General features: G+C 39.1%; 1 protein-coding gene across 1 annotated transcript in view; it reads left to right on the top strand.

Moving 5' to 3' along the window:
* Positions 1-8,931: 8,931 nt before the first annotated feature.
* The window catches only part of dpp10 (dipeptidyl-peptidase 10 (non-functional)), a 148,947-nt gene continuing 134,764 nt past the window's right edge, over positions 8,932-23,114 (top strand). The window contains exon 1 of the mRNA XM_088315681.1: positions 8,932-9,088. Coding sequence (XP_088171807.1) covers positions 9,029-9,088 — 60 coding nt within the window. The 5' untranslated portion in view covers positions 8,932-9,028. The remainder of the gene's footprint in view (positions 9,089-23,114) is intronic.

The following is a 23,114-nucleotide window of genomic DNA, read 5'->3' as shown; positions in this document are numbered from 1 at the left end:
GTCAGCTGAGTAGGGGCGTTTCCCCTCAGCACTCCGTCCCCACCAGCCACGCACCTGCTCCCCATTAACCTCACACACCTGATGCACTCCTAGTTCTGGACTATTTAACCACCCCATGCCGACTACTCAGTGTCGGAACATTACTCCATACCAGGACTGTCACGGCCGCCCCCTGATCTCGTTCTCGCTCCCGCTGCTCCATTAAGGACTGTCACGGCCGCTCCCCGATCTCGTTCTTGCTCTTGCCCGCGTTCACGTTCATGTCCCTCTGTATTTGTCACTATCTTTGTTCCTCGTCCTTGATCCAGTTTAGTCACGTTTTAGTTTGCCTTTGTTGTTTTTTGCACCCTGCCACGTTGTTTGTCTTTGTTTGTTAATAAATTCCCTTTAAGTTCCCCTTTTCCCTGCTTCCTCGCATCTTGGGTCCTTCTCCACCTCGCCCACCGGCGATCCTGACAGTTTGCCTGGCTACTGGATTCCCAAAATGACTCCACTTGGTCTCTCGCGACCACGGTTCATGCAACAAACATTTTGGCACTGTATTATTCTCTTTGGTAATGTACAAATTTGATGTGACTTTGTGTTGTTTTCCTCAACTTAATCAAAAATTAGGTGTCAAGATGGCTTGAAACACTTTTTGGTCGGTCAAAGGTGAGTTATTTAGTCATGACTGGAATAAACAGCAATACTGCATGAATATCAAAAAATTAAAAACAAGGTGAGAGGGGATTCTACTGCACCTCTTATATAAAATTGGAAAACACATTTTTAACCAGCCAGAGGTTGTTTTTCGAAGAGGAGCGCAAGCAGACCGACTGACACGCAAATGAGTCAATTGTCTTATACCTATAATAAGCGTCTCAGATGCGTCAATGTATTTTTTTTTTTAAACTTTTGTATTCATATAACATGTTATTACATGATTGTGAACGGTTAAACTAGTAATAGTAATAGAGTCACTGCTAGTTAATGGTACATTCTCTTGACTTCAGTGCAAGTGTGTGTTCCGTTCCCGATCAGTGACAGTGTGAAATTGAGAGCGCAGAGTTGCCAGTCTCACTGTGTGCTCTGCAGTCACTGGCGACAAGCTCAGGGTGGAGTCCTCTTTTTGTCAGCTCTGATAAACTACATTAATCTGAACTGGATAAGTGGTGTAGAGAATGGATTGGTGGATTTTGTCACGGAACATAAACAGTTTAACTGTTTCCGTCACCAGGTATTGTAGCTACTGTTTCCCGGAGTTACTGGCCACTCAGCATTTTGACCAGACAGAATTTTAGGTTCAATTTTTTTTTTTTTTTTTTTGGTGCTGAGGTAACTTTCTACCGATCCAAGTGGTGCTGTCTAGATCTAAAAGGCACCGCCCGCCACGGAAAAACACAGGTAAAACAATGGAGCTGTCAAAATTATTGCACTGCACTATATTTTTAAAAAATGTTAACTTACGAGTAGAAGCAATCATGAATATACTGTCAGGCATGCCTTTTATGGATTCTGCATTCAGTCTAAGGTGTATTTATTTTAGAGGTGTCAGAAAAATGCGTTATTAATGGGATTAATCTTACCCCTTTTTAACGCTGTCGATTTTTTTAACGAGTGGTTAAAACTCATCTTGGCCTAATAAACAATGTAGTCCTATGACATAGCGTTGACGCTTGCGAGCCCGGACAATAACATCAAGCACGCAAAATTTAGGACACGCCTGCCTAGGCTTGCTGTGCAGTTTTCGCCGGTTTATAGAACTAAAAGCATCATGGGAGTGGTAAAAATGACGCAAATTCAATTCTGAACGGCACGTTTTTTTTTTAAAGTTACCTAATGGTGTCATTGATTAGAGCAAAGTCATTTGTGTGTATTGCCATCGTGAACTGAACTACCATCGCAGTACATCCAGTTTAAAATACCATTTGAGGGCCTAGCACACCGCTGATGCCAATTCTCCAGCCCCTTGACAAACCCCGGCATCCATGGATAATTTGCAACAGAATCTGATGGATGGATAAACTATAACGAGACTCGCCAAAGCCATAGCTAAGTTGGTGGCCACTGTGTGTTCGCATCGTGGAGGACGAAGGTCTGGCTGAAATACTCCGCATTTCGTTCAACGACTGCACTTGGAAATTGTCCTCGAGATATACCATTGCAACCCGCATTCAAGACTTGCAGGAAGCGGAGAAGGGCGGAAGCAGTCGCGCTCACTGGTGATTACCGGACTTCTCTCAGTAACCACAACTACCTCGTTGTGACAGGTCATTATTTTGACCCATTTCATTTGCACTTTGTTGGCATTTTATATTTCTCATATTACTCCAATTTGATCCCTTAGAAAGGCTGTTGAGATCATGTTTTGTGTGACTATTCGACTATACTAGTCGAATCCAATGCTTTTTTTTCATTAAAAATAAAAAAATCAATTCTCATATATTAAAGGTATTGCAATTCAATAAAATATAGAATTATATACATAATATACAAAAAACATGGGAGGGATTTTTTTTTACAATGAATAAAATGTGCGATGAACTACGAGTTCACTATGAAAAAATTTGATTAATTATGATTAAATATTTTAATCGCTTGAGAGCACTAATTTATTTATTTATTTTTTAGAAATTAAGAACAGCACCATTGACCTGTCAGACATGAAAACAAATGATGGCTTTGTGAAAGGATCATCCTGGAGAGATGTTATAACTGTAATGGAAAGAAGAGATCAGTGAAGGTGAAGTGAAACCAGTCAGTGTCCTCGTCACTCATTTAATTGATTCTCATGCAAGGAAGGAGTCATACAATGACTCAAGGTGTGACAGGTTGTTCAGAAAGGATATTTAATTTAACAATCTGATCACTTCTAAAATGACATTCAACAATTTAAATGTCTGATAACTACAACGCCACAAAGAACATTTTTTCTTTGCAATCCATTGCTTCACAATGTGGCTTTCTCCAGTGTATACATCACAGAGTAATAGTATACTCCAAAAATAGGCTTCCGTCTGGGAAAAATCGGTCTGTCCGTCCGTCCCAGACGGAAGCCCATTTTCGGGACGAAGGTGCGAAGGGCGAGAGGTTTTAGAAAAAGGATGGAAGTTTCACAATACCAGTAGCCCGCGCGATTCGTCCGATGCTTTCAGATACAGTCGTGCGGGTATCAGTTCCGTCAGTCAATGAGCGTTCAGAGTTGATAGACAGTGGCGATAGCCAATCAGATCACGAGTTGGCTACAGTGAGCCTTCTCACTGGCCTTACGCTGAAGGTGAGGAACGCGTTTTGTGATTGGATACCCACTCGTGAGGATGCAGCGCGATGCGGAATCAGCACACCAGAAAGTCTTAACTCGCGACCATTCGAAAATCTAAAATATGTTCTTGTTTTTTGAAACCACAGTGGCCTTAGGAGGGAAAAGTGTGGATTTAATTGCAGGGTTAGTTCATCCAACACTCACTCAGTACTGTATATTATTTGTCCAGCCGTGGTGTTATGAATGATCGTAATCCGGAAGGGAAGTTAGAGCGAGCAGAAGGGAGAAGACTGAACCCTGATTACAAAAGGTAATACTTTGAATGCTTCAATCTCGCTACGATTGGTCTGCATGAAGAGGATAAGAAAAAAAAGTAGAAGATATAGAAGAGCGAGGAGAAAAATAAGGTGAAGTGGGAGAAATAGAAAAAGGCTAAGAAGAAAAAAAGAACAAGGACTACAAGAACAAGGATGGAATCACTTTAAATGGACAAAGACGGACCCAGCCGAAGGACGATAACTTTTATGGATAAGAACAAAAGTGTCAGGACGCAAGGGTCCCCAGGTTGGGGGCGGAGGACCTGCAGAATGGGGTAAAGCACCCATCTACGCTGACTGCCAACATCACACAATATTAACTATTTACATGAGGGTGATGTATGGAACATGCAATCCATCTACAGTGCCACATATATTGACCAGCTCCTCCCTTGTCTTGTAATGCAGTAGGCCATTTATCACGGGGAATACAAAAGCAAAGTACAATCTGTCGTTTTTCAGAAAAACAGATACAGTTGCAGATATGTTATTTTCCCCCCAGATATTTTTAAAGTCATACATGGATTATTATTTCATTTTTCATTCTCCATTACAATATAGAATGTACCTAACTGACACAGACATGCTCTTTTTGTTACCAGAAAATCTTCAAGCCAGGATTTTGAATTCCCAGTTATGTATGCACTGATTTGATGGCTGCATATTGCAAATTACTTTCTTTTATGTTTATCTTGGTAAGAATCTTATTAGTTGGTTAGAAGTACAACACTTGCTGAGTTAGTGTGTTATAATGTTCTGTATGTGCAGCTACACAATGAGTTGTTACTAATATTGGCAGCTAAACTGCAGGTGGACTTGTAGCAGCAGTAAATAGCAACAGATCATGATAGCAGTGGTGATTTTTCACCAAAGCAGGGTGTAACTTTATAAATGTCTGGTGTGTATTTGTGTGTGCGTTGTAATGTGGACTGTTTTCTATTTCCGGTGTGCGTTAGTAACCTACAGAGCTGGGAAGTCCGTCCCTAAAGTTAAACGTAAAGGAGTCCCATTAATGTTATTATCAATCATAATCTTATATTTCCGCGGATCCTACGTACTAGATTTGACAAAAAACAAGGGAAAAAAAGAATGTTAAATGGAGTGCACTTACAGCACATATTCATAATAATTTTACATCCACCATCACACTTTGGATGACCTACTCAAGCAAGTAAGCCACATCCGAAAAGGTTAAAATGTCTTTAAAAATACTCACTATACAATTCATTGAAACAAGTAATCAGATGGTTTCTGCATGCACAAAATGAATTAATTTGCCATCACTACACAGTGGAACTAATTTTAAAATGAAAAAGGCAGCTTCTGGTTTCATAACAAAGAGAAAAATGGACTTGTGTCTGTGTCCCAGTGAGCTGCATAATACTGCAATACAAGGTAGCCATTTCCCCTTCAAAGCAAATTGGACTCAATTGATTGTGTCCCATCTCTGGTGGTGCAGCTTCAAAGCACGTGAGTCTCCAAGGCCAAGTCATTTCACTGAAACACGGGAACTCCCTGTGTTGTGCGGGATCCTGTACTTACTCAATATGCACTTACAGTAATTAATTCCTCGCAAAAAAAAAAACAACAATCAGCATGTTGAGTCAAAACCTTCTGGTGTATATAAAATTTGGGCAAGTTGAAACAGTTGTTAAATTAAGCAATGAGTCAAGAAAATCCGTCATTATTATTCCATCAGCAATGTTCCTGAACAAAACATTTAGTTTTTATATTTCACAGTCATCATACTTTGTACATTTGTACATTTTTCTTTGATTCCAATCTTTTTTTTTTTTTTTGCACCATGTATAGCTTTCATGTTTCTGGACGTTTTGACAGATCATCCATCGACACCGAGATGACTTTCTCATCGGTGCATCATCTGATTGAACGCCATTTGAACAAATTTCAGTGTGTATCGAACTATGGAGGACTTAAAGTGCCAAAATTAAATAAATGAAAATGTTTAATTAAAAATTTAATTAATTTATTAATTGTTTGATTCATTCATTATATATGGAATTAAATAAATCAGATAAATAAAGAAATGCACCATTAAATAAAAGTATCACAAATTAAATGTTTCATTTATAAATTAAATATGGATTTAAATAAATAAATGTGTCATTAATTAATTAAATTACCAATGATGTCTAAAAAATATCCATGTATTTAATTAATTATTTCATGGTCCTGCGTTGCAGTGTTTCATGATTTAATTTTATCTGTCAAATTCGCCCATCAAAGTTTGGTGGGCAGGTCCCAACACCTGATAGGTTGAGCTACTCATCAAGTCAGGACAAATCAATTCCAGAATAATAATAATAAAAATAAAATAAAAAATAATAATTGAACCGTGTGTCGAGTGAACATACTCCAATACGCTGAGTGACGCTATTAACCTCTACATAGGTTTAACACACAAGCAAAACAACTAAATACAAGCCTCGACCGCACAATCAAGGCAACTCATGAAAGGACTCCATCATTGTAACCGACATGTTTCCAACCACTTCAGGCCAAAGCAATCACTTAGAAAAGATTTGAATTGGTCAGCATTTAGCCCCGCCCACTAACTTTGATGGCCGAGTTTGAAACGGGGGCCCACAAAAGAATTAATTAAATAAATAAACAATTACTTTAATACAGAAATAATTATACAGATTTTTTTTAACATATAATCATTGGTAATATTTTATAATTTGTATTTAATTTTATAATTTCATACTTAATTAATATATGAAAAATTTAATTTATATATTTTTTAATTAAAGATTCCATGGTGTATTTATTTATCAAATGTTGGCACTTTCAGTCCTCCATATCAAACTGGCAAGGCTTTATTATTAATCAATAACAAGAAGAAGGTCTCAGTTTTCACGAATTTTGGTGACCCCTGGCCGAGACTGTGTCCAGTTCTTTGCACATTTCCTTTTTATATGATGCAGAGCTCTTAGGAATTGCTTCAACGTTTTCTTAAGTTCTTGCCTGTGGGGTTTGTAGCCGATGCAATTCACAAAAGGTGCTTTACAGAGATGGAACTAAAACTGGAAATCACTGAAAGAGCTTGAATGTATACATGCTGAGTCATGCATATAATTCTTCACCCTGCGGTTCACGCCATTCAGAAGCATATCTGTTGCATAGATTACTTTTGACATGAAGGTTTGACCATTGTTCATGTTTTGTTTCTGCATTTTAGAAAATGTTTAATGTCCCTGCATACAGACAAAGCTACACATAGTGGAACTAATTTAACCGGTTGACATGATGTTGTCACAGTGATAATGAAGCGCCTGCCTCAGTCACAGTTCATGCACTCCTTTGCATATATTCAACACCACACATCTAAACTCAGCTCCCTGCTCTTCGTCTCATTAATTGGGCAACATCTGAAATGCACATGGGAAGTAATTACAAGATAGTCCTAACATGTACTTGCAGTCACCTGCAATTATTTACAGCTGTCTAGACATGTGATATTAAGAGAATTTAAAACAAGTCATGCGCATAGCTATAAATATAAATATCACCCATGTCCTGATTTTTTTGTATCTTGTTTTTTAATGTATTTTTTTTACCTTGATTTTACTGTTTGATTGTATAATGTCCTCGTGTAAGCAAGACGCCAACCTTTGTTTGAAATATATTATTATTAATTGATGGAAAATTTAACTTTCCAAATGGTCTCAGTCAGACGCCACATTAACATCTCTCTGACTTGTTGGACTGGAACAGAAACTGAAAAGATGAACATTTTCTGCCATTTCCAAGAAGCCTCACATTTTTTGTCAAAATAAAGTCGAAGTATCTGGTCTGACTCTGTCTCAGACTGTTTCAGTTCTGTTGTTTCAGTTTTTCATCACATGAATGTGCCCAGCTACTGAAAGATACTGCAGACATATTTACTCATTTTTGGAACTTATTTCTGGTGCCTGGCATCACATGTCCTCCTCTCATTGGAAATTTCACTTTGATGTGTGGGAGGAATGTGTCCCTTGTAGCTCCTGTATACGCCGCAAGAATTCCAGTCCCTTCTTCATTTGTCCCACCTACATTTAAAAGCAGTGAAACCATGGCCAATGACATGCACCCGGCTAAATCTGTTTTCCAAAGCAATAAGAGGAAGTCACTGACTAGGGGGTATAGTATAGAGGGGCTTGGGCTTTTTTTAAGTAGTGATGGGGCCATGCATTTCTCACCTAGGCCTTCAATGAAGTCCTACTTAGTCCCACTTGAATAAATCCCCCTCTTATTACCATCATTTATGACACCACACCTGGAGAAATAATACACAGAAAGTCACTTACGCACTACAGAGTGAGTGTTGGACGACCTAGCTTCTTTTGAAAGGTCCGTCTTGAAAATTGACTAGCAATTATATCTGCAATTAAATCCACACGTTTCCCTCCTTCGGCCAGTGTGGTTTAAAAAAGCGAAAATATTTGAGATTTTCGAACGGTCGCCAGTTCTGACTTTCTGGTGTGTTGATTTCATATAGTCCCTGTGTACTTCTCCTTCACAACAGCTCAAAGTCCACTAAATATTTTTTGTTGCGTAAACTAATCTTGATATTTACACTTATTAACAGACCAGCATTCACAATGAAAAGGCGAAGCTGCCTGCCGCTATGGTTGACCGCATGGGATTGTGGGAAATGTTACTATACTTAAGCACAAAAGTCTATCCCCTCTTATACATTTTGAAGAATTTTTATTATTTTTTATTTTCACGTTTCACGGTGACTCACAAGACGCCACCGACTAAACGTTGAAATCTTAAAACCTTGCAAGCCAATGTTTCATTTTAACTTGTCAACATAAATGGCACATCACTGATCCAAAACTCTTGATATTGATCATACCATAGTAGCAGCTAGGCAGGCAGGCAACCGCAATAGAATGAGTCTATATTTTTGCTATGCAGTCAGGTGGTATAAACCTTGCCTTCAGCTCAGCCTCAGCTTGATCAGAGGATATCAAGTTGCCATGACGACTATGCCTTGCTGTATTACTTGTCACTTGTCATCATTTCTTCCTGCACTTTGTGAATGCTGACATTTCTGTTCCATTGCTGCATTTCAAAATGCTATGTGAGAAACAACTTTTAAATTATTATTATTATTATTATTATGCATTTATTGTCCAAATATTTCACTGTTTAATTTGAGACACAATTATGGGTTAACTAAATGGTACCCAGCCAGGAGTGACTAGTCTATATTTATTCATTTATATGAAGTTACTATAATTTGGTTTCGGGTAACCATTTAGAAAAGTGCATGTGCACTCTTGGTTGTCCAATCTTAAACGCAGATTGTAGCTTGCACATTGGCTCCACCGCGTTGCGCGCGCATGCAGCGTCGCCAAATCCAGGCAAGCTTCCATTATTCTACAGAAGGTCCCGATTTGCTCGCTCGACTTTGTTGCCTTACGTGGATAGGAGAGGACCGTCTTTATTTCTTCCCAAGATGAACCAAACTGCCACGGTATCCCATCAAGTGAAATGCCAATCTACAAAGACAATTAAGGTAAGCGCTGATAACTTACTTTTGGTGACGTGTGATAATGTCTTCATGATTATCGCATCTCTGTCTGATCAGAATCACGTGAAAAGTTACCTGTCAGCCAAGATGCGCATTGTCGCGCAGTACTTTGGAAATGATTAAAACACTGATCATATTCATCTTAAACCAAGTTGTGGTCCTTTATTTGCCATGTCTTTGTCCTTGGTGACTTATGCGCTTCGCGAACCACCTCCTTTGCGAAACGTGGTTTTATGGTTGGCGTTCAGGGTTGATGTGTTGCAGCCACACTGACGCAGTGGCGAGATTTCATTCATATCACGTCGTGTTTGTTATTATTATTATTTTTTGTGTGTGTTCGTGTGTGTGTGTTCTGCTTGTGCAGTGGATTCAATTATACTATAAACGAGGATGATGATTAACTTAGCTGTTTATGGTGTATTGAAACAAGCCTAACAATAATTAAGTATATGAAAATAAGTGAAATTGCATGAATTCTTTGTGTGCTTGAGTCGCGACTGGGAAGGATCCCTTCTCCATCACCAACCGCATCATGCACACTGTGTGCGCATGAAGGATATGGCTTACCTTTTGTCTCGGTGTGTGCGCGTGTGCTCCTTGCAAAGGCGCGCGTTTGCCCACCGTGACTGAACAGGGATATTGATTTTGCCCAGGGTTCTTGCATCACTTTTCACCCCGGGGTCCCACAAGCGGAATTCAGCTTTGGGCAAATCTATTGATCCGTCCCAGTATCCCAAAGGTGCGCACTTCTGGAGTACTGCAAGGAAGGAGAGAGTTTAACGTGAGGTAGACAGGGACCTGATTCAAACTAGAATGTCATCTATGTAATTTTGACTCTGAATGGATGTTATAAAATAAAATATTCAGTCTGGCTAATGGGTGGTTACTGTGTGGAACCTTAAAATTATTGTACTCTGGCATATTGGTTCACACGATATTTAAAGGACATAAACTGTGTCACAAATTTGTTGAATTTGTGACATTACAGTCCAGTAATTAGCTACATTGGGTATTACTGTTGAGGTTACCTGGAGATTAATCAACTTGTACTGTAAATATATTTATTACAATTTACTTTACAAGCAGATGTATTTTATTTATTTATTTATTTAATCAGGTGCAATAGAAACGAAAGGACAGGGATGGATATTGACTAGTTGCTTTGCTAGTGTTATGTTGTTTAAACTAGTTGTTCTATAATTATGTTGTATTTGAGTGTTTGTCCAATTGCAAACACAAGTGCTGAGGTGATTAGTTTTATTTATTTGTCTTTCGGCCATTGCTCTATCCACCAAATTACTTTTAATATCAGTTCTAATTTTCTCCAGGTCAACTTTTTGTCGGTGCAGTGTTCCACTTTGCATCTTTTATTGTGTTTTGCATGTAACAGGCTTCTTTTGATCATTAAATTAATTTTATTGTATTCTAAATTGAGTCAGCCTCGGGCCCCAAGATTCAGTAATCCACTGTGACCGATTCATTTTTTTTCAAATTTATTCTCGGACCGCTTACGTGAAATTGAATGTTTTCCTGCAGCAGCTTGAGAATCACAGCTGCAGTTGAACTTGTATGCGCTGATGAACATCGGCTGTTCTTACCCTTCAACTGTATTTGCATTTATTTTACATTTCACTATCACTCCAGTTGTTCCTCTTAATGTGGATGCTGCTTCGAATGCATGACTCTAACTACTATATGTTGATGTAACCTATTGCTAAAAGTAATCGGTAAAATATACTAGGACCCGGTATTATCTATAGATTTAAATATTCATTCTTTAGAATATTATATTTACTTTTCTTGTCACTTAATTATTGTGTACACACACACATGGTGGGCCCCTGCAATACACTACAAAGGAGGCCCTCAAAATTTACTACAAATGACATGTTATTGAAGTTGAAGGATTTTGTTGTTCACCAAAGAGCTTTTTGTGGTAATCATGATTACTGAAAAGTAATAAAATCCATCAATCAGGTAATGTCACGTGGGAAGGACAGTTACATCTAATTTGAATTAACAACGATAAAACTGAGATTAAGTTGCAAGATAATGCTCGAACAAAGTGGTCTTCAAACCTGTTCCTCGAGGGCTGGTTTCCTGAATGTTATGTTCCAAGATCTGCAAGGATACCCGTGAACATGTTGGTGATCAATAAAATCCTCCAACTTAAAAAAAAGGGTGTTCTTTTTCCCCCATTTTTTTATCACAATGTGGTCAGACACTCATTTCAGATTTGTAAGTTATTTACTATATCTCTATTAATGGTGATCAACTGATGCTTTTTGTTCTCATTTTCAGCCTTGTCACATAATAACCTCAAAAGGATTGAACTATTGGCGGTTGCAACTTGCAGCAGACGGCACGATACAAAAGCTAGCCAGGTATTGGGTGCAGTTTGCATGTGGGCCTCATCTCTCAAGGTCTCCCAAAGTTTTGCAAGTTTGGTTAACAGCCTGAGGCTCATGTCATTGACGGTTGTTGGAAGTGTCAGGTCCACCCACGTGCAGATGGCTGCTATAAAGTGGGACTGTCTAAGACCCAGGGAGCAGTGCCACTGATTCTGTGTGCACACCAGTGACACCGTGATGGGTACACAAAGTTGAATCTCTAATTGAACAATAGGGACATGTTTTTCACTATACTGCACGATAATGAAATGTCATTTACAAACAGCTTTTATGTCAGTTTATATGACGATGTGATGCAACACATGTCGTCTTTACACATAGATTCGAATGTTGGTTATGATAAGGATTTCTGTTAACACACATTTAAAATGCCGTCGGAAAATTTGATGACAGGTCTCAGAAATTGGAATTTCATTTCATGTGGTCTGAGGATCTATTTGGGGTTGAAAATTGGATTAATGATAGTATTCATGGACTATGCACCAACATGATTTGCCATGATTTGGTTTGCATAACTGGCAGGTGACGTATGCTGGCAAAGGCAAAAGTGTTCAAGAAATGCTATTTTTTATATATAAAATCTTGTACTGACCTGCAACAGTAAAACATGTTCCAAAGACGTTTTTATATATTGACACCTTTGCCTCACATGTTACACTGTGCACACACTCAATGCTTGATTGTTTCAGCAGGTCTGTATACCGCTGTTTTATTTAGTAAGTCATTCTCAGTAGTCATTTATCAGTCAACAACAACAACAAAAAAGAAACACTCTAAACAACAGAACACAGAGGCAATTAAAGGCCTTGCAGACTCGTGGCAGCTGATTCAACCATCTTTCAGCTTTGAAGAGTGCAAAGGTGGATTTGTGGTCACCCTTTTCTTCGCTAACAAGTGCAGCAGCAGAGCTAAGAAGCAGCAATGGAGCAGTTGTGTACTGATTGTTCGGCAAAAACGATAAGACAAACACTCCATTTTGAGCATTTACTTCTTAATTTCAAGTTCATTCCATAGAATCAAGTTAGAAGTGTTATTGACTCAATTCGTTTTGTGCTGTGTGCATATTTGTACCTGGGGCAATGGCTCTGAAATGCTGAAGCAGATTCGTAACTAATGTAATTCAAGCAAACATCTCACTTTCATTTACATTTTATGTTATAAGTAAACAATATGCTGAGATATGCCCTGAAGAGCTTCATTGTATTCTGTTTTTATTCATGTAAGTACACACCAACCAACATTCTCATCACTGTAAGTCATCAACCCGAACGCTTGACATCCAAACCTGCTGGTCACTGAACCTGTGTTTCATCCGTCACCTCAGGACTATAGCATAAGCAGTCTTTAAAACCTGCTTGGAAACAGCTTTCTGTAGGAGTGATGGATGGTTTGATTCAGTCTCATAAGAATGATTACATTGGCTCTTAAGTCAGTGAGTCTATAAATTACAGCTCTATCTCTATAAATGACATTTCCAAGCCTAACTAAGGAACATGTGAAAGATTGGGTCACTAATTTGTTTTGCGACAAAGTCATTATGATCACACATTTGTATAAAAAAAGCTCTCTCTTGAGAAAGATAAAATGGTATGTGTGGCTTGTGAGTAAAAAATGTTGCTTGATAGAGCTGAAATTGTGAAATTGTGCTCAGCATTATCCTTTCGCCAGTTCTTTGGAGCACGCCCACGTTCAGGTTGCACGTCTGACCTTCTAGAAGCGTGGAGAAAAAAATACACCGTTAACTCGAAGAAACCGTATGTCTGACACACAGGATAAGTACGTATCCATTGAGTGGAATAAGCGTCAATTTTTGGCGCCAGTATCATGGGTGACATGGTTGACCTCTCACTTGTTATTTTTGTGTGGTGCAACAAGAGTTGTGCAAATTGATCAGGGGTCATCCACATTCTGAGCCCTTGTGACTTATGTTGAAGACCTTTTGAGCAAGAAACAGAGCCACTAGTTGCTTATTGAATGAGTATTGTGTAAAACTGGTTTCAGTATTTTGGCAGGCATTAGAAAAGCTTGATTCAAGTGAAAGCCCATTTACAACCCACACCTCTGCATCTCGTGTTATGACATTGGCGTCTGTCTCTGTATGAGCAAGTCCAGTATCGCTTTGTGCCACCCTTCAGCTTCCAGCATCTGCCTATAAATGTTCAACTCCCTCAGTCGTCGCGGTTGTATAACGACAGACGTTGTCTTGTCTTCTTCAAAGCGGCATGCACGTGGTTCCCTGGAGTCCTTGCACGCACGACACATAGGGGACAAAAGTAAGGATGCACTTCTGTCTTGTATGTGTGTGTGCGTGTGTGTGGGGGTGGGGGTGTGCGTGTGTGAGAGAGAGACTCCGAGGCATGCCACTTGTACAACGCCGGTGAATCCCCAATTCGTCATACTGTCATCGCAAAGCCCCTGCTCACCATGTTGCTGGCTCACTTCGGGCAGACAAAGAGAGTACAGGTCACATAAGTAGTGCACGTGTTCTCCATGGAAACAAGGGTTGCCATTGACAAAAAGCTGAGCCGTGGTGAGGTGAATAATGTGGAAAATGCTTATGGTATGAATCAGTCAATGGTCAAGGACTTCCACTTCAGAAACCTCACCTGAACTTCTCCATCCACCTCTTCTACCAACGACATACGCTACTTAATTTTTCCTTCATACACTGTGTATAATTTAATTAATATTTTTAATGTAATTTTTTAACTTGATAAAATTGAATAAAAAAAAAAATAATAATGATGAAAAACACCGCCCCACAAACGACGACGGATATCGCAAAGGTTGCAACCTCTAGCTTGGCAGCTCTAATGCATTTTCCCTGTTAAACTAATTATTTCATACCAATCAAGCCACTCGTAAAATTAATGAAGCGTTCCTTTAAATCAGCAGCAATCAATAGGTCATTTTTGGATTTAATGAGGGTACCTGCTTACTATGTCCTCTGTCGCCCCGTAGGAAAATAGCGTTGATAATACTCCGGTCATGGCTGTGTCCTTTTCAACATAGAAATGAATGCGTAGCATTAAATTGGAATGAGAGGAGCCGCTTGATTGCTGACAAATAGAGTCGGCTGCATTCATTCTCACAACGGCGCAAACCACCGTTTTTTTTAAAACACGACATCTTATGCACAACTACAAAAAAACCAAGAACTAGTCTAACACACATTTAGACTGCATGCCACACCGGATTTGCGCCAGTCACAAAAATACGCCTCAAGTCCATCGACTGAAAATGTGCTTTCTTCAGGAAGAAAAATGAGTAGAACACTTGTACTACTGAAAGAGATTTGTACTAAAATGTCCCTCCCCTTTTCCTCACTCCTGAAACTGAAAGCTAAAGATAGAAGAGTACGCTGATGGATATTGTTTTGTTTGTTTTGTTGTTAAGCATTAATGATGAAGTTCTTGGTTTGGATACCATGAGCTTCCTGCTTGGTTGCTCTTTGAAATAAAAATATGCTTAAAGACTAAGGGACATGAAAAAAGGTGACCTTAAGTTTTTTTGTTTTTTTTTTAATAAGGAGTACACGTCCAAATAATAAGATTCCAATGCTTACGACAATTGAACACATTGAAAAGGGCTTGAAAAAGATGCAGAAAACTCAATATTTTTGTGAGCTGGGAACGCCCATTGGCTGCCCAGCTAGTTTGCCCCTGTGGTTATCTTCAGACAAACATAAGCTGTATGGAAGTACAGGACATGATTACAATTCAATTTTGAGATACTGCCAACTAGCTCATTCTGTGAGCAAATTAGCCCAGCTCCACCACTAAAATATTTACAGATATCACACCTGTTCAGCATACCCCATCCCATTTTCTTTCTTTTTATTGGAATAGATATACTTTAAAGTAGGCATGCAAGTTATAAAAAGACACAACTTTGAAAACACTGTGTTTCTTAAGAAAACTGAAAAATACATTCATCATGTTACTATTTCACCAGTGTGATACTACTTTTGCACCTCCCCTGGATATATAAAACAATGTGTAAATCGTGGCTGTCTTGTGAAAAAAAAACATTTTTTTACATTTGCACTCCATTAATGTAAAAATAATAAATCTGAAGAAAATGGACATACGTTTTTTTGACAGGACAGCGATGAAATCGTTCTTCTATGGTGTCAGAAATAAGGAGCACATCTCAATTGATTGATTACAAAGGCTACATTGAATAATTGCCTTTTCATAGCATCTAATGATGGAGAATTATGTTAACCATACAAATAATAATGATATCTTATATATCAGTGCAATGTGGTACTCATGATTTGTCAAGTACTCTGATTTGTATGTTATGGTTAGACTTTTATTGTGGCTCTGTTCCGGTGCTCTTTGGCCCCCAGAATCAGACGATCCAGCTGAGGCCACGTATCGTCAAGTCTCATCCGTGGCTGTCAGCATTGCAAGTCCATCTCCATCTCCGTAACTGCGGCCACTCCTAAAAATATGATAATTTGGAAAAATATTTGTCATAAAAGTAGATTGTTTGAGATGATGGTAATTTATATAACATGTAATATTGTGAATAAATGATTAAAATTACTAAATTATAACATTGAATAAAATGAAATACAGGCCCCTTATACAGATTGGAACACTCTAAAATTTAATTCTTAAAAATGTACTTGACCAATTACATGTATGTGACAAAATAGAAAACAATGTGGGGGGGGGATAATTATTTTTCGCAAATCTGTTAACAGTTTGTTTCACTTTGGCATTGGAAACTGGTACGATTTTATTGACTGTCAGGCAGCATGTATTAATTTTGCATCAGCAGGTATTTGCTCCTGTATACTTTGTCTCTATGATATGAGTGGACAACTGTTTCGTGTGTGTGCGTGCGTGTGTGTGTATGTTTGTGTTACTAGATTTTATCCTTGATCGATTAAGCTCCCAGCAGGTGCAATTCTTTCTCACACTTTTGTGTGTAAAACCGCAATTTAGGGGAACCGAAACTGACTCCCGTCGGGTGAAACAAAAGCCAGCACCGCTACATGACAGCATCGGCATGATCAAAGTCAAACGGAAAAACTAAACGGATCAGAAGAAAAACCACATCAAGCACACTTCACACCCTGCAAGTAATGTGGTATGGTATTTCGCCGTGGCTGGCCCCACCCGGAAGTGTTTCAAAGCTTAACGCTAAATCCATTAAATACTCGGTTAATGTGTATCAATTCGAGAAACCGTTTATTGCAACATGAATATCTTATTGTTTAAGACAACATATTAAATTGTATACAAACCATGTCCCACGGCCTTGACGGTCCCATTTCACCAAATCAACATTACCCCAATCTAGCAACTATTGACATAACTTTCCATGTTCATATACTACTACTGGTAGTCCGAGTTTGAATGGTGTCCTGTGCGAGGCACTTCTGTGGTGCCCCCCTCTCACCAAGTCAAGTCAAGTCAAATGTATTTATATAACCCTTATCCAGAAAAATCTCACATGCTCGTAGTTGAAACATTAATGACAAACCCTGATCTTAACCCACAAGAGAGTAAAGTAGAAAAATGAGAACCCATGAGAGGGGCCCAGATATCGGACAATCCCCACCGTCCAAGATGACCCTGGCTGCAACGGATGCAGAGTGGGAAACATTTAACACAATATGAAGCTATACAATGATTGTTAGAATAATGTCAGACATTAGCGAGAAGAGGGGCGGTACGGTGACCGACTGGTTAGCACGATGGCCTCACAGTGCATGTTCGATTCCGGCTCCGGCCTTCCTGTGTGGAGTTTGCATGTTCTCTCCCCGTGCCTGGGTGGGTTTCCTCCGGGTACTCCGGTTTCCTCCCACATTCCAAAAACATGCATGGCAGGCCGATTGAACACTCTAAATTGCCCCTAGGTATGAGTGTGAGCGCGGATGATTGTTTGTCTGTGTGCCCCGCGATTGGCTGGCAGCCAGTTCAGGGTGTACCCCGCCTACTGCCTGAAGACAGCTGGGATAGGCTCCAGCACGCCCGCAACCCTTGAACAGGTTAGATGGTGCAGCTAATGGACGGCTGGATTAGCAGGAAGACGGGATCAGAAAGTTGGGTCCTCCTCAAAACCCATCCCGGTTGGTCAATGTATAAATCTTCATATCAGAAACTTCAAGGAGGTGGTCGACCTCATATCTTGTCCACATCAGTCAGAGCAGAATCAATACAGTGACATGTAATTTGGTCATTGTCACCTAGCCCCCTCTCGAAACCGGGAAGGTCAAATGGAAGAGGCAACAGTCAAATAGGCCAAAATGCAGTTCAACTACTTGTAAATGCAAGAGGATAAAAATATATTTTCAATCTAAAGTCTAAAATCGAGTTTTAAAGTATTTGAGTGCTACTGATGTCGCAAAGACAATGTAATTTTGATATTAAAACTGCAGAGCAATTTGCAATCATTGATTGTCAAGTTATAACGAGACTTACTTAAAATATTTGTGTTCCCCGGTACATTTGTTCATACTATTGTTGTGAATCATCATTATATTTAGACATTGCTTATGTTTTTGACATTCATAGCAGTGTTGAATTACCTCTTGGTTTTCATTTCATTGTGCTGTTTTTTTTTTTTTTTGGTACAATGTGTCTGCGGTGTTTTGTGTGGTGAAACCCTGCCTGATGACTTTAAGTAGCATCCGCCATTGTTGTTTGGTAAATGAGTCTCTCTTACGGGTTCTCCAGATTTGTTGTTGTATAACGACATGTCGTTTTAATACATGTGCAGCCATGACTTTTACCGTCATTCTCTGCCAATGATAAATATGTCATATTGCCTGGACATCAATAAATTCTCAGTTCAATATTAAAAAGCAAATCCTTTTAATAGAGTGTACACATTTCACATAGACATGGCAATGATTTAAATTGCAGGATGGCTATAGAAAACATTTTCAGTCAAATTTTTTGCTTATATCACACATACCATATCTGGTCTGTTGTACTCCACTACTGCTGTGTGACTCAAGAGGATGCTTAGACAATCAGCCACCCCGGTTCTGGATGGACAGACAGACACTGGCTATGTTGTTGTGTGACAACTTAAATGCTGGAGGGGGCTACAATTTTTCATCAGTGCCACTGGGTGGCCACATTGGATCACACAACCTCCTATCCAGATGAACAAAAATGCTATTTTAAATCTAGACAAAATATGCCCATATGTGCAAAAATACATTTTCTTAGTAAGTTTCATTCTTAATAATACATTTGTCAACGCATTCATCGCTATCCTAACCCAACAACAAAGGGTTTGAAACAAACAAAAAAAATAATCACACACTGTGATTTTCCTTTTTTTTCCCGTTGCAATGGGCTCTCATAAAAAATAGGCATGGTATTAAACTGCTGAACGGCAAACCAAATTATTTGTTTTTTTCGCCAAAAATCAACACACTCAAAATGTTTATATTATTGTGGTCCTATATTTGCCCTGCATATTATTCCAAATGAGCAAAAAAATTATTAGGGTTACTCACGTTGTTGCATCGGGTAGTGTGATAACAGGTGTAAGCACAACCTAGACGTTTGCCATCTGACGGTGAATGCTGATATGACAATACCTGCATACTCATGGTTCGGCATCGGCAGATTCACATGCAGATTTTTATTTTCTGGATATTTTTTTTCATTCTGGGTATTTTTCATTAAAAAAAATGTTTTCATCATTCCCCCTGTTTGTAATGAATTGTCAGCATTTTCTAAAGATTTTTTGGGGGTTTGTTAAAAAAAAAAAAAAATAAAAAAATTAAATCATGGGGCCACTCACAGTGTGGTCAGTGGCCCCATGCCAGCCGTGGGCCGTCAGTTGCCCATTCCTGCTACTCTAGAAGGCTTGTGGTGGAAACTGCAAGCAGATTTGCATCGCAGTCATTTTCTGTTCTCTTTTTTCGCTTCTCTCAAACTTGATGACACACTCCCTCGCTATAGCACTTTTTTTTTAACACTGTGTATTATTTTGTTAGTATTTCATAAGAATGCTATTTTGTTCAGGTATAATTGTTCAATAGTTGGAGAAGTAGGGTGTTGACTGGTGCTGCACCTTGAGATGTGTGTGAAAACCTTGCATCCATAATGGGAGTGGGGGTGAAATGTCATATACACACCCACCCACATATTGTGGCCAAACAAAATAGTGCTTTGTTTGGTGCTGCCAAAGCCTGGCAAAGAACTTGAGAAAATAATTATTTTTACTTGATAGTGTCTCTGTCATGGTCTGAACATCAGCACTTGTATTCTTGTATTTCTGCACTTTATAATGATGTATGCAGAAAAAAACATCTTAGTAATTGGCGACTCATTTTTTTTATTATTTGGTGGATTTTTGGAGCACCTAAAATCCACTCAAGCCCATTTCAAGACGTGTCTATTACTCACACAGATATTTTTACTTAATATCAATCATTTGGTGTAATGAAAATATCTTATAAACCAATCTATTGTAATGCCCGCCCCAGTGTTCAAGGGTGACCACAGTCGGCAATGGAATCTGTTCGCTTTAATAATAAAACAACAACGAAATAAACACATCTAAACAGGAGCTGCTGATGGCCACAACTCACGCCCACACGCTCCAAACTCAGACTAACTGGCTCGTCCCCTCTCAATGACGTCACCCACCACTTAACTGACGCCGCCTTACACACACCAAACAATAATACACTATAAATGCTCTAAGCATTTTAGAAGTGAGAAACTCAGTCTGGCCTTGATCTGTGGAAGAAAGTCATACCAATTGTTTTCAGAAATATTCGAAGGTCTGGATTGGATTTTTTTTCAGCCAATAATGATTGAAAATAGTTGTGATAGATACATTTGAATGTTGAATGTTTGAATGCTTATTTTGTTACAAACCATCGCTGTGGCCAATAAAGAGCAATATTCCAAGTCTGTGTGGGCTAAGCCACAGTGTTGATCATTTGTGCTCAGCTACAAGCAAGTGCCTCGCGCCATGGGAGTTTGGGGCCAAATAAGAATTAAGAGTAGATAATCAGTCTGTGAGGTCCAAGCCAACGCTGGACTTTTACACGAAAAGCATGAATTGACATGGCTTAGTAAGCTAATTTTGCATGTATCAAATCGATCATGGCTTTGAAAAAGACTTTGGGAAGTGGACAAGGTAGCTTTTGTCAACTTAAAAGACTGCATTCAGTGACTGCGACTTTCAACACAGTGAGCACCAACCACCATGGCACCTTGTTCGCATACCATTTTAATCAATGAATTAAAATGAGTGATTTTTGTTGGAATATTAAATTAGTAAATTATTTTAAGATAATTTTGGGGTGCTGTTGTGTTGATCTAACCTGATTTCTTGCAGTATTTGTGAGTCATCTTGTTCCGAGCCGGTTTAATTTTCTCCAAGCCGCATCACTGGATTGCTTCCGTGTAGAACTCCTTTGAGTGACTGTCATTTTCAATCCGGAATTTGCCTGGTTGGTGTTGATGTGAGTGTTGTTCAGCGCATTTCATAATAGTTGCAGCTCCAACAAAGCGCTTTACACATAGTAAAACAAAATGGAGCAATGATTCAATAACAATGACAGTTAAAGCAGTAAAAGCAGTTAAAATACAAATTAACAGTGCTAAATCATATACAATAGACACCAGAAAAAAAGCAAAACAGCGTCAGTGTCATGATGGGTCGGAAGCCAAAGAATAAAAATGCGTCTTCAGACAAATTTTGAAAAATGAAAGAGAGGGGGCTTGCCTAACATTTAATGTAAGGTCATTCCAGAGGGAAGGACCGGCCACAGAAAAAGCTGGATCCCCTCGGTCCCTCCGCTTAGTCCTTGGGACCGCAAACCTGTGGGACTGGGCAGGGGCCGAGGGGTGGAGGAACTCACAGAAGTACACTGGGGCGAGTCCATTTAAAGATTTAAAGACAAATGGAAGTATCTGAAAATGAACTCTAAAATACACTGGGAGCCAGTGAAGAGAGGCCAGAATTGGAGTTAATTACATTTAGAAGGCATGCAGCAGCATTTTGCACCAGCAGGAGATGCTTGAGTGGGGACTGGCTGACTCCAAAATAATGTGCATTACAATAATGTAGCCGAGGAATAAGGATCTTTGATAGCTTGGCGTGTGCGTACGTGTGTGTATGCGTGTGCGAGTGTGTGTGTGTGTGCGCGTGTGCGTGCGTGTGTGTGCGCAGGGGTGTCCGTGCGTGTGTGCAATGTGATCCGAATCCGCAAGTACTTTCTTCTAAGTTTTTCAATGGTTTTTATTGAGCGATCCAGATGCTTTTCATTCCGCCATGATAGCTTTCAATCCTGTCCAGCGGTACAGATGATGGATGGATATATATATATATATATATATATATATATATATATATATAGAGAGAGAGAGAGAGAGAGAGAGAGAGAGATTAGTGCTGTCAAGTGATTAATTTTTTTGACGAATGAATCACAAAAAATTCCATGATGAATCATGATTAATCACATTTTTCAACTATTATTTTTTGCAAAGCTTATAACAGATATTTACTTGAATAATATCTTGGAATTGATGCATCACCAAATATGTAGTATATTTAATTAAAAGACTGTTGTAATAGCTTTCTTGGATTCTTGAATACGATCTAAATGGAGACAATTATTTACGAACCATTTCTCAAAACTGCCCACAAGCGCCACACTCCAGCAGTGTTGGTTTGCAAGGCCCAGAAGTACACAGTGTTTTGTTCTGAGACGTGCTAAAGACAGCTAATATGGCACAATATTTTAAAAGTATGCAAATTATTTTATAAGTAAATCAAACGGAGTTAACTGAGTTAAAATTTTTGGGATTAATCACTTCAGTAAATGCTTTAATTTTGACAGCCCTAATATATATATATATATATATATATATATATATATATATATATATATATACATATATATATATATATATGTATATATATATATATGCCGCAGATGTGTACGCCAGTGGCACGGTGGCCTCACGGTGCAGAGGTCATGTTCGATTCCAGCTCCAGCCTTCCTGTGTGGAGTTTGCATGTTCTCCCCGTGCTTGCGTGGGTTTCCTCCGGGTACTCCGGTTTCCTCCCACATTCGAAAAACATGCATGGCAGGTCGATTGGACACTCTAAATTGCCCCTAAGTGTGAGTGTGAGCGCGAATGGTTGTTTGTCTCTGTGTGCCCTGCAATTGGCTGGCAACCAGTTCAGGGTGTACATCGCCTTCTGCCCGAAGATAGCTAGGCTCCAGCACCCCCCGCGACCCTAGTGAGGAGAAGTGTTACAGATAATGGATGGAGGGATGTGTACACCAAGATAGTAAGGGCGTATGTATTTTGCCAATGATAATGGTGGTTTTATTCTTTTAAAGATTGTTCAAAAACAGATTTTGAAAATGAATGCATTGTAAAATTACATCTTGCTTTTAGTGAAAAATGGACTGTCTTGACAACATAGGTCCTTCCAAGTGTATTGTATGTCTGTCATACTTCTTTAACTGACTATACTACTGTGCCTTCACAACCTTCAGCAACAAACATGTAATCTTGCTGTCAAAGCTTCTGTCTGGTGGAAAAGCTGCACCGAATAGAGCCTTGTAGGAGGAGTTGTGGCAATGAAATCAG

Source organism: Idiotropiscis lumnitzeri, chromosome 14 (genome assembly GCF_059441095.1).
Source record: "Idiotropiscis lumnitzeri isolate Australia: NSW breed Sydney's pygmy pipehorse chromosome 14, RoL_Ilum_1.0, whole genome shotgun sequence".
Classification (NCBI taxonomy): Eukaryota; Metazoa; Chordata; class Actinopteri; order Syngnathiformes; family Syngnathidae; genus Idiotropiscis; species Idiotropiscis lumnitzeri.
This window is presented reverse-complemented; position numbering and strand designations above follow the sequence as displayed.